The 12,869-nt window shown below is 42.9% G+C and overlaps 2 protein-coding genes across 6 annotated transcripts in view; one reads left to right on the top strand and one right to left on the bottom strand.

Moving 5' to 3' along the window:
* The window catches only part of LOC122554895 (cullin-4A-like), a 57,052-nt gene that overhangs the window by 1,270 nt on the left and 42,913 nt on the right, over positions 1-12,869 (top strand). For all 5 annotated transcript variants that reach the window (XR_006313111.1, XM_043700271.1, XM_043700270.1 and 2 more), the window contains exons 2-3: positions 9,738-9,853; positions 12,489-12,592. Coding sequence is in view for 4 of the 5 variants with exons in the window: in XM_043700271.1 (XP_043556206.1) it covers positions 9,738-9,853; positions 12,489-12,592 (220 nt within the window). In the remaining variant the exon portion in view is untranslated. The remainder of the gene's footprint in view (positions 1-9,737; positions 9,854-12,488; positions 12,593-12,869) is intronic.
* Positions 11,493-12,869, bottom strand: part of phex (phosphate regulating endopeptidase homolog, X-linked) — a 127,830-nt gene continuing 126,453 nt past the window's right edge. Inside the window, exon 20 of the mRNA XM_043700276.1 lies at positions 11,493-11,609. Within this exon, the coding sequence (XP_043556211.1) occupies positions 11,591-11,609 (19 nt within the window). The 3' untranslated portion in view covers positions 11,493-11,590. The remainder of the gene's footprint in view (positions 11,610-12,869) is intronic.

The following is a 12,869-nucleotide window of genomic DNA, read 5'->3' as shown; positions in this document are numbered from 1 at the left end:
CCCGCTGTTTCCCAAACCACCAATGTTTGTGTCACCTGTGAGCTTCTCCGATCATATCCGCTTGGCCCTGGATCCCACGGGCTTTTTAGTTTCTTCACCTGCCCACGTGAGACTTCATTGAATCTCTGCAGTGTGGACACAGGAGTGTCCCACCCCTATCCTATCCCTTGGCTAATTCACCTAACCTGAAATCGTAACACCCAGAGGAAACCCACAAAGACTCAGGGAGAATGCACAAACTTCACACAGACAGTCACTGGAAACTGTAATCGATCCCTGGTGTTGTGAGGCAGTAGTGCCAGCCACCATGCTGCTATTAGGACCATGAAAACAACATCAACCACACTACACTCATCTGTTTTACATGAGGCCTTCTTGACAAAGCCATGTTGACTGTCCTTGATTAATCCTTGCCTCTCAATGTGGAGCTACCACAGATGTTTGCCTCAGTCCTGACTCATTCCTGCCATCCTTCTTGAAAGTACCACATGCACTGATTTCTGGCACCCCTATGTCTATAGACGATTTGAAAATTCATGTCGAGTCCCCAGTAATCTCCTCCCTTGCATCCCACATACTTCTGTCAAGTGGTGTCTGTATGGGAGGTTGCACTATCAGTAGAGGGAGATGTGACAGGATAGCCAGTTTCTACTTGCTTCTGCATTTCAAAGATATTTGTTAAAGTTTATGACTACCTCAAGAATTTTATCAATTTACCCTGCATCTCTTCATCGGCTTGCTGTCAAATTTGATTTGATAATCTTTCACTGAAGTACTGCTAGATGTTTTATTCTCTTAACGGCCCTGAATAAATGCAAGTAGTTTCATTCTTTTTATTGTTTCCCCCAATTGTGTTACAAGATTTTTGTACCTGAGCTAACAGTTTCTGGAAATAACAAAATAATGTTTAAAAAATGAACTTAACTAAAGCAAGAATGCATATGCATATTGACTTTTCCCCATTAGTCCGTTCCTTTCTTAGTACCCATTTCACCATTTATTGTAGATACTCTCCATGTTAATCCAGACCAAGAATGAAAATACTTGCATTTACCTTGCTTTTCACCACATCAGTACATCCTAAAGTGATTCCTAGTCACTGAAAGTGCTCTTTGAAGTGTAGCTACTACTGTAAATTAGTGATTTAATGTTAGTAATCCTTCCATTCTTAGGAATAGGTTCTGTTTGCAAAGACTTTGGGAAAATTCTACGGGAGACCTGACCTCATCCTCCTTTAGTACCTTTGGGATGCATACCTTGTGGGTCACCTTACTTTTGGCCTTGCTAGCATTTTTAAATATGGCTAGTATTGAGCCACTTATCTACAGAAGTAGCCCCTCTACACTTCCCCAGGAAACTCTGCATTTCCACATTCTCTTTTCCACCATATCCTTTGTTTAGGCCTACAATAGCAGGAGAAAGCCATTCATCACAGTCATGGTTGATCGTCCAACTCAATAGCCTAATCCTGTTTTCTCCGCATAACCTTTGATCCCATTTTCCTCAAATGCTAGATCTATCCACCTCTTGAAAACACTCAATGTTTTGGCATCAACTACTACCTATGGTAATGACTTTCACAGGCTCACCACTCTTTGGGTGAAGAAATGTTTCCTCATCTCTGTCCTAAATGGTCCACCGAACCCTCAGACTGTCATCCCTGGTTCTGGACACATCCAATATCAGGAACATCCTCCCTGCATCTACCCTGTCTAGACCAGTTAGAATTTTATAAGTCTCTGAGATCCCACCCCCCTCACTCGTCTGAACTCCAGCGAAAACAATCTAACCTAGTCAATCTCTTCTCATTCTTCATCCCACTGATCTGGAATCAGCCTCAAGAGCAAGAGCATCCTTCCTCCGAAAAGGAGATCAAGACTGCACGCAATATTCTAGGTGTAGCCTCACTACGGCTGTGCATAACTGCAATAACACATCCCTGCTCCTGTACTCAAAACCTCTCACAATGAAGGCCAACATACCATTTGCCTTCTTTCCCACCTGCTGCACCTGCATACCAACCTTCAGTGATGGTGCTGGACACCCAGGCCCCACTGCATACTCCCCTCTTCCAATGTACAGCCATTCAGGTAGTAATCTGCCTCCTTGAAGTGAATAACCTTACATTAATCCAAATTATACTGCAACCACCATTGATTTGCCCACTCACCCATCCTGTCCAGATCATGCTGAAGGACCTCTACATCCCTGTCACAGTTCGCCTTCCCACCCAACTTGGTATCATCTGTAAACTTTCAGATGTTCCTTCATCCAAATCATTAATATGTATTGTAAATAGCTGGGGTCCAAGCACTGATCCCTCTGGCACCTACTGTCTGCCAATTTGAAAAGGACCCATTAATTCATACTCTTTATTTCCTCGCTGCCATTCAGATTTCTATCCATCTGAGTACACTTTCCCAATCCCATGTGCTTTAATCTTGCACAACAATCTCTTATGTGGGCCTTCGTCAAACGCTTGCTGAAAGTCCAAATATATCACATCAACTGGCTCCCCCTTGTCAACTCTACTAGTTATACCTTCATAGAATTCCAACAGATTTGTCAGACATGACTTCCCCTTCATAAATCCATACTGCCTCTGTCTGATTCTGCCACTGCTTTCTCAATGTTCTGCTATAAAGTCCTTGATAATGGATTTGAGAATTGTCCCCAGTACCGATGTTAGGCTAACTGGTCTATAATTCCCTGATTTCCCTTTTTGAATATTGAAGTGACATTGAAGCTACCGTCCAATCTGCAGGGCCTCTTCCAGAGTCTGCAGAATCCTCGAAGATGACCATCAGTCCATCCACTGTTTCTAGAGCCATTTCCTTAAGTACTATGGGATATAGATTATCAGGGCCTGGGGATTTATTTGCCTTCAATCCCCTCAATTTTCTCAGCACCATTTCTTTACTAATATTGATCTCCCTCAGTTCTTCCCCCTCTCTAAATCCTGCATTCTCCAACATTTCTGGTATCTGATTTCTCTTTTGTGAAGGCAGAATCAAAGTATGTCTTTAGTTGCTCAGCTATTTCTTTGTCCCCTATTATACATTCCCTGTTTCTGTCTGGAGGGGACCAACATTTGTCTTCACTTATCTCTTTCTTTTTGTGTACCTGTAGACACTCTTGATGTCTTAATGTAAGTTCCCTGGGAACTTACTTTCATACTGTATTTTTCCCTTCTTAATCCTTTCATCCTTCTTGGAATTCTAAACGGCTCCAAATCCTCAGCTATTATTTTTCTTGGCCAATCTATATGTTTCTTCCTTGGAACAGGCACTATCTCTAACTTCCTTTGTAATCCATGGATTGGCCCACTTACTCATTTTGCTTTTGTGCTGAACAGGAATAAACACTTGTTGCCGATCAGATTAGAGCGGTGCTGGAAAAGCACAGCAGATCAGGCAGCATCTGAGGAGCAGGAAAAAACGATGTTTCGGGCAGTATCCCCATGCATTCCTTGAATGCTTGTCTTTACCTATCCATTGTCATCCCTTTAAGTAACTCTCCCCAATCTACCAAGGCCAACTTGCACCTCATATTCTCATAGTTTCCTTTATTAACATGCAGCATCCTAGTCTCGGAATCAACTATCTCACTCTATCTTGATTAAAAAAAAAATTCTTATCATATTATGGTGGCTCTACGGGGTCTTGCACAGCTAGATTGGCAATGATTCCCTTTCCAGTTGGCTCCTCCATGTATAGTTCAAGAAAGCCATCTAGTACACTCCAGGAATTCCTCCTGTATGGCATGGATAATTTGATTTGCCCAATCAATGTGCAGATTAAAAACACTCGTGATCATCAATAATCTCTTATCACACACCTCTCTAATTTCCTGTTCAATGCCATTTCCAACATCACTGCAGTTTCGGCGTCTATGTGTGACGCCCACGAATGCTTTTTGCCCCTTGGTATTTCTCAGCTCAACGGTAATATTCTTTGTCACAATTGTGTTAGTTTCGTCTTTAACCAGCAATGCTACTCCACCACCTTTTCTTTTTTTCCTGTCATAGAGATGTACAGCATGGAAACACATCCTTCGGTCCAACCCGTCCATACCAACCAAATATCCCAACACAATCTACCCTGAGACATTCAGTTCCCATCCTTGGTCAGCGTGCAGCCAACTCTCCCTAATCCCAACTAGATTGTACCCCTGTACATCTAACTGCGCAATTAGTTCATCCATTTTATTTTGATACAGAACTTTTAAATTTGTTCCACAGGTAAATTTCCCTACTTTTTTTTCCCAAGTTCCATGATGCATAAAGATATTTGTCTATTCTGTCCCTCACCTTTATTGTCTGGTAACCATCCACCACATCACTAACCTGCATTCATACATCCTCCTTTAATGTGAGTTTTCTAATTTCCTCTCTAACTGACCCCTCCTCCCACTCCCTGTTTAGGTTAAAGCCCTGTCTACGACCCAAGTTATGTGATTCACGTGGACTCTGGTCCCAGCATGATTCAGATGAAGACCAGCATGTCGGAACAGTTCCCTTCTTTCCCAGTACTGGTGCCAGTGTCCCATGAATTTTAACCCATTTCTCCCACACTAATCTTTCAGCCATACATTTGCCGTCTTAATCATATTGACCCTGTGCCAATTAGCTCATGGCTCAGGTAGTGATACATAGATTGTTATCTTGTTTAGTTCTGCTTTTTAATTTAGCTCCTAACTGTTCGTACTTCCTTAGCAGAACCTCTGTCTGAGTCTTATCTACATTAGTACCTACGTGAACGATGACCTTTGTATTTTTACCTTCCCACTCAAAGTTCCTCTGCACCCCAGATGAGATATCCCAAACACGAGCACCAGGCGGGCAACACAACCTTCGGGACTCGCAATCCTGGTCACAGAGAACAGTGTCTATGTCTCTAAATGTACTGTCCCCAATTACAATGACATTCTCCCACCCTCCCCACCTCCCTGCACAATAGTGTTGCAGTCGGTCGACTCATCCTCCCTGCAATCCCCATTCCTGTTCACACAGGGAGCAACCCTGTTTAATAAGGGTTATGGCTCTGGCAACTCCTCCTCCTGGATTCCTCTCCCTGCCTCACTCACAATCACACCCTCTCATCCCTGACCACTGGCTGAATTGGAGTTAGTTAGTCTAAGGGGTCTGACTGTGTCCTGAAACATAGCTCTCCCAACTCCCTGAAATGTAGCAATGTTCCAAGCTCAGACTCCTGCAACCAACATTTACTACAGACATGGTCACTGGGAACCACAGTGGGGTCCACCAACTCCCACGTCATGCTGAAATAGCACATCACCTGACCATCATCCTTATTTTATTTAATTAGAATATAGAACATTACAGCGCAGTACAGGCTCTTCGGCCGTCGATGTTACGTCAACCTGTGAAACCGATCTGAAGCCCATCTAACCTACACTATTCCATTAGTATCCAAAGGTTTATCCAATGCCAACTTAACTACCCGTAAAGTTGGTGAGTCTACTACTGTTGCAGACAGGGCGTTCCACGTCCTTACTACTGTGTGTAAAGAACCTACCTCTGACATCTATCCTATATCTATCACCCCTCAATTTAAAGCTATGTCCCCTCGTGCTAGCCATCACCATCTGAGGAAAAAGGCTGTCACTATCCACCCTGTCTAATCCTCTGAACATCTTGTATATCTCTGTTACCTCTCACCCTTATTCTCTCCAACGAAACAGCCTCAGCCTTTCCTCATAAGACGTTCCCTCCATACAGGCAACATCCTGGTAAATTTCCTCTGCACCCTTTCCAGTGCTTCCATGTTCTTCCTATAATGCGGTGACCAGAACTGTACACAATACTCTCAAGTGCGGTCACACCAGAGTTTTGTACAGCTGCAACGTGACCTCATGGCTCTGAAACTCAATTCTTTTAAAATTGGTGTACAGAGAGATCTGGGTGTTCAGGTCCATTGTTCCCTGTAGGTGGCAACGCAGTTCAATAGAGTGATCAAGAAGGCATATGGCATGCTTTCCTTCATCAGACGGGGTATTGAGTACAAGAGTTGGCAGGTCATGTTACAGTTGTATAAAACTTTGGTTCGGTCACGTTTGGAATACTGCGTACAGTCCTACGTTACCAAAAGGATGTGGATGCTTTGGAGAGGATGCAGAGGAGGTTCACCAGGATGTTGCCTGGTATGGAGGGTGCTAGCTATGAAGAGAGGTTGAGTAGATTAGGATTATTTTCATTAGAAAGACTGAGGTTGATGGGATACCTGATTTGAGGGCTACAAAATCATGAAGGGTATAGACAGGGTGGATAGCAAGAAGCTTTTTCCCAGAGTGGGAGACTCAGTTACTAGGTTGTCACGAATTCAAAATGAGGGGGGAAAAGTTTAGGGGAGATATGCGTGAAAAGTTCTTCACACAGAGGGTGGTGGGTGCCTGGAATGAACTGCCAGCAGAGGTGGTAGAGGCGGGCACGATGGCATCATTTAAGATGTATCTAGACAGGTACATGAATGGGCAGGGAGCAGAGGGATACAGACATTACAAAATAGGTGACAGGTTTAGATAGAGGATCTGGATCAGCGCAGGCTTGGAGAGCCAAAGGGCCTGTTCCTGTACTGGAATGCTCTTTGTTCTACCAATAAAAGTTAACACACCATGCACCTTCTTAACAATCCTATCAACCTGGGTGGCAACTTTCAGGGATGTATGCACGTGAACACTGGGATCTCTCTTCTCATCTACAATAGCAAGAATCTTACCATTAGTCCTGTAATCTGTATTCCTGTTACTCCTTCCAAAGTGAATCACCTCTCTCTTTTCCACGTTAAACTCCATTTGCCACCTCTCAGCCCAGCTCTGCAGCTTATCTCTGTCCCTCTGTAACCTGCAACATGCACAGTCCACAGTTCCACTGACTTTAGTGTCATCCATAAATTTACTAACCCATCCTTCTATGCCCTTATCCAGGTCATTTATAAAAATGACAAACAGCATTGGCCAAAACCGATCCTTGCGTTACCCCACCAGTAAGTGAACTCCAGGGTGAACATTTCCCATCAACCACCACCCTCTGTCTTCTTTCACATAGCCAGTTTCTGATCCAAATCACTAAATCACCCTCAATCCCATGCCTCTGTATTTTCTGCAATAACCTACTGAGGGGAACTTTATCAAACACTTTACTGAAATCCATATACACCACATCAACTGCTTTACCTTCATCCACCTGTTTGGTCACCTTCCCAAAGAACACAATAACGTTAGTAAAGCACGACCTACCCTTCACAAAACCATGTTGACTATCCCTCAGCAAATTATTTCTTTCGAGATTGTTATAAATCCTCTCTCTCATAATTCTTTCCAACACTTTATCTACAACTGAAGTAAGGCTCACTGGTCTATAATTACCAGGGTTGTCTCTACTCCCCATCTTGAACAAGGGGATGCTGTTTGCTATCCTCCAGTCTTCTGGCACTATTCCTGTGGACAATGACGACATAAAGGTCAAAGGCACAGCAAACTCCTCCCTAGCTTCCCAGAGAATCCTAAGATAAGTCCCCTGGACCGGATGGAATTTATCTATTTTCACACTTTCCAGAATTGCTAACACCTCTCCTTGTGAACCTCAATCCCATCTAGTCTAGTAGCCTGTTTCTCAGTATGCTCCTCGACAGCATTGTCTTTTTCCAGTGTGAATACTGATGAAAAGTATTCATTTAGTGCCTCTCCTATCTCTTCAGACTCCACGCATAACTTTTCATTACTGTCCTTGATTGGTCCTGACCTTCCTCTCGTCATACTTTTATTCCTGACATACTTATAGAAAGCTTTAGGGTTTTCCTTGATCCTATCCGCCAAAAACTTCTCATGTCCCCCGCTGGCTCTTCTTAGCTCTCACTTTAGATCTTTCCTCGCTAACTTATAACTCTCAAGCTCCCTAACTGAGCCTTCACATCTCAATTTTACATAAGCCTCCCTCCCTTGTTGACTTTAGTAAACCATAGCTCCCTCACTCGACCACTTCCTCCCTACCTGACAGGTACATACTTATCAAGGACACACAGTAGCTGTTCCTTGAGTACGCTCCACATTTCAATTGTGCCCATCCCTGCAGTTTCCTTCCCCATCCTATGCATCCTAAGTCATGCCTAATCGCATCATAATTGCCTTTCCCCCAGCTATAACTCTTGGCCTGTGGTATATACCTATCCCTTTCCATCCCTAAAGTAAACATAACAGGATTGTGGTCACTATCACCAAATGCTCACCTACCTTCAAATCTAACACCTGGCCAGGTTCCTTAGCCAGTACCAAATCCAATGCGGCCTCGCCTCTTGTTGGCCTGTCGACACTGTGTGTCAGGAAACTCTCCTGCACACATTGAACAAAAACTGACCCATCTAAAGTACTTGAAATATAGCGTTTCCAGTCAATATTTGGAAAGTTAAAGCCCCCCATAACCACTACACTATTACTCTCACTCCTAATCCAAAATCTTATTTGCTATCCTTTCCCCTACATCTTTGGAACTTTTCAGAGGCCGATAGAAAACTCCCAACAGGGTGACTTCTCCTGTTTCTAACCTCAGCCCATACTACCTTAGTAGACAAGTCCTCATCAAACGTCATTTCTGTCACCGTAATACTGTCCTTGACTAATAATGTTTTACCACCTTCCCTGTTCTTAGTGAAACATCTAAACCCCGGAACCTGCAACAACCATTCTTGACTCTGCTCTACCCATGTCTCCAAAACTGCCACCACATTGAAGTTCCAGGTACCAACCCATGCTGCAAGTTCACCCACCTTATTCTGGATGCTCCTGGCGTTGAAGTAGACACACTTCAAACCACCTTCCTGCCTGTTGGTACACTCTTGCAACTTTGAAACCTTATTTATGACCTCACTACTCTCAACCTCCTGTGCACTCGAGCTACAATTCAGGTCCCCATCCCCCTGCTGAATTAGTTTAAACTCTCCCAAAGAGCATTAGTTTTGAATTTGTTTTTTTTAAACACAAATTACCTGTTTTTTCCTCTTTGCTTACAATCTCACTGATAGTAACCAATAATTTAACAAAATTCAATTTAACACACATTCAAATTTAACAAGCTCCTTATTAGGAGAAAGTGAGGACTGCAGATGCTGGAGATCAGAGCTGAAAATGTGTTGCTGGAAAAGCGCAGCAGGTCAGGCAGCATCCAAGGAGCAGGAGAATCAACGTTTCGGGCATGAGCCCTTTCTGAAGAATGCTGGATGCTGCCTGACCTCCTGCGCTTTTCCAGCAACACATTTTCAGCTCCAAGCTCCTTATTAGCCAGTCAAATAATAGCACTCCTATCATGTAACTTTTCAGTTTTCCCCCCTCAGAATTGGAAACCCTTGCCTTCCCAGGCTTCTCTCTGCTCGCTCCCAAACAGCGCTGTTATTGAAGTGAAGGCCACAAATCCCTGAGGTAATTTATATCACTTACCTTCCCAGGCTGTTGTCCGCTTGCTCCCAAACAGCTCAGCTGCCAAAGTGAAATGATTCCTTTATCCCAAGTGCCCTCACCACCACCTCTTTCCCATGTGGTTCTTAAAGTCTTTTGTATTTCTAAGTTACTTCCAAAGTCCCCAATACTGCTTTTAGCCTTTCAGATCTCTGACACTCGTCTGTGTTGTTTTTGTAATATATAATTTTATTCTCTATTATTGATCCCAAGCCTGAAATGAAATGTCTGCCCTACAGCAGTGTTGCTTCCTGTTTGTTTCCCAACAGATAAACCAAAATTGCCAGACAACTACACTCAGGATACGTGGCAGAAACTTCATGAAGCTGTGGATGCCATTCAGAATAGCACATCAATAAAATATAATTTGGAAGAACTTTATCAGGTAACCACGCTCAACAGCATCCTCATAGTTACTAATTTATAAGAAAGGTGAAGATTTGCAGTGCCCCCTCAGCCCCGGGTGTTGCTGCAGACTTTGCCAGCCTGCTCAATATCGAAAGGACGCAGCAATAAAGGCTGTAAGAATAACCTGAGACTAGAGTGTTAAGTCTGTTTGCTGATCTAAAGTTTGCACTGCTACATACTATCCAATTGAATGTGGCACAAGTGACCAATCAGAGGAATGGGACCTGAAATTGTGCTGCTGAAGCTCCAGTGCACCTGGAGTTGTGTGCTTTATGGTCATCCATTGCTGGTTACGCTTTCCAAAGGTATTGGATCTAAAAATCGAACCCAAGTCCTGAGACTCTCAGTTGCAGTGTTCAGACAGCAAAAATGACATTGATAACTAAACCAAAGAGTGTTCCCCTGATCAGAGATCCACAGTGTTCTCAGATTAACTTCTGAGCCAGAGCTTCTACACTGTCCTTGGATGAAGAACTTGTAAGTTTGAACAATTTAGGCCCACACCCACTTGAAGAATGAGGGTGGATCTTTATTAAACTTAGTTTGCAAGAGGATTGGATGGTGTGGAACAAAAACAGAAATTGCTGGGAAAACTCAGCAGGTCCAGCAGTATGTTGGCAGAGAAAGCAGAGTTAACGCTTTGGGTCCAATGACCCTTCTTCAGACAGAAGGCTCCTTCTGCTTTCTAGCTCTGCATTCTCCCCACAGATACTGGCAGACCTGCCGAAGTTTCAAACAATGTCTGTTCTTGTGTTGGTGTGGACAAGTTGGGCCAATGGGCCTGTTTCTGTGCTGTATGACTGTAGCTCCATATCCAGCATCTGCAGTTCTTTGGCGTTTTTTGGATAGTGTGGATACTGGAAGAAATGAAGAGGCTTCTTAGTGTGGAATTCTCTTCTGCAGGAGTTAGTGGAGGTTGGATCTTTAAATTTATTCAGGGCTAAGTTCAATAGAGTGCTTATAAACAAGGGGGTCAAGAGTTTATGTATAGACTGGCAAGTGGGGCTGAGACGCAAACAGAACAACCATCATATTATCTCATCATGGAGCAGGCTTGATGGGTCAAAAGACCAGCTCTTACTCCAAGGCCCTTTAAAATTTGGGTGTAGGAATTTGTGGGTGATGTAACGTCGGCTTAAACATTGGTTGGGCACCAGATCAGGATCGTCAACACTGAGACCTTGGACTGTCTGGAAGTTTTGTGCTCAAGGGAGTCCAAGTTAAGGTATTGCAAACCAACTTAAATCTAACTGTCTTGCTCGTGTTGGCCATCCTCCGAGGAGCAGCTGAACAGAAGGAGCTAATTTTAATCCCTAGTATCTGTTCCATTATTCAGTTAGAATACGGCTGATCTACGTTTTAACTCCATTTACACACCTCATTTTGTTAACTGTTAAAATCCTTTCCAAACTAAAGAAAAACTCCCATGTCCATTTGGGTTACAAATAACCCATACTCTTATTGAATGGTGGAACAGGCTCAAGGGACTAAATGACCTCCTGTTAGTTGCTGCATTCCTAAGCTATAAAACTAGTCCATGCGATATTTACTCATGAATGCTACCCTTTTAGTTTCAGTATCGGGTCTTAATTGACTTGTTGATCTTTAGTTTCAAGTGTCTGTTTAATTGTTTTTGGCAAGAGGAAATTAGAAGTGAGGAATCTGGTTTGAGAATGGAGTCAGGTGTATGCTTGACAGAGCGGGCACGTCGAGTTCACTTGCTGGCTGGAAATCTGAAACAGAAATACAAATGTTGAAAATACCGAGTAGCTCTGGGAGCATCTGTGGAGGGCGAAACAGATTTAATATTTCAGCATGATGGTCTTTGTTGCTGTGAAGGCCGATAGTGAACCATCTATTGGTAACTTCCATAGTTTTTTGCTTCTGGTACCAGACCTCAGTTTTTGAGAGATGGATTGTATTTGATTGATAACTCTCCATGGTGGAGTTTAAACTTGACTTTCAGACTACAAGGCCAGTTATCTGTGGTGCCTTAATAGTAATCTGACAGGCATCATCAATCAGAAATCAGGGTGCAATCTTGTACCTTAATTTTAGGGGCTCTTGTGGCACAGTGATAGTGTCCTTAACTCTGGGGCAGGAGGTCTGGGTTCACTTTCCACCTTCCATGAAAGGTTGTCTAACTTGTCTGAACAGGTTTGATTTGAAAATATTCTTGTCCTATGCCTTAATGATACAAAAGGTTTGTTTGCTGTTTAACATATGTACTTGTTTACCTTTTATCAGAGCAACAGCTTGTGTTTGTAGTTATTATATCTCAAGGCTCCTAACGTGTGATTAACGGGAGAAAAATAGGTGTGAATTTGACTAAATCTCTGTTAACAGCTCCTCATCAAAGAAGAGTATTTTAAGAGGACAAGAAAATTCTCGTAAACACAAGGAAATGATGTGGTCAAGAGAGGTCTGTCTCTTTGTTCTCTCCTCTTCAGATCGCAACGATAATTAGTGTACAGTTAGTACTTCAAGTTCCTACACTTTGACATATCTAACTGGGCTGAGCAGCGGATGTGGATGGCTATCATTGAGATTTGAGAAAGCTCTGATATTGCAATCTGATTGATATAGAAATTGATTTTTTCTGTCACATACAGGCTGTTGAGAATCTGTGTTCCTATAAAGTGTCAGCAACCCTATACAAACAACTGAGACAGGTCTGTGAAGACCACGTGAAGGCACAGATTTTGCAGTTTCGGGAATATCCTTTTTCTCCTCCATAATTGCTTTGTCTGTAATTCATATTATGTAGATGCTTGTCATTACTTTGGGCTCTACACTTAACACAGTCTTCCATTATCCTGTTGGTTTGCCTGAGCTTTCAGGTAAGTACAGTTCTAGCAGAAGCCACATTTCTGTATGAAAAGAGCCCGAATGATTTCAAAGCAAATTTAGTGTTGTCATAAAACCTCTTACTTTGGTGGATTAAACACACAAACTACTAATTAGGCATTGAAAATCAACTGTTGGTTAAAACT

The sequence above is a fragment of the Chiloscyllium plagiosum genome, chromosome 12, assembly GCF_004010195.1.
Source record: "Chiloscyllium plagiosum isolate BGI_BamShark_2017 chromosome 12, ASM401019v2, whole genome shotgun sequence".
NCBI classification, from domain to species: domain Eukaryota; kingdom Metazoa; phylum Chordata; class Chondrichthyes; order Orectolobiformes; family Hemiscylliidae; genus Chiloscyllium; species Chiloscyllium plagiosum.
This window is presented reverse-complemented; position numbering and strand designations above follow the sequence as displayed.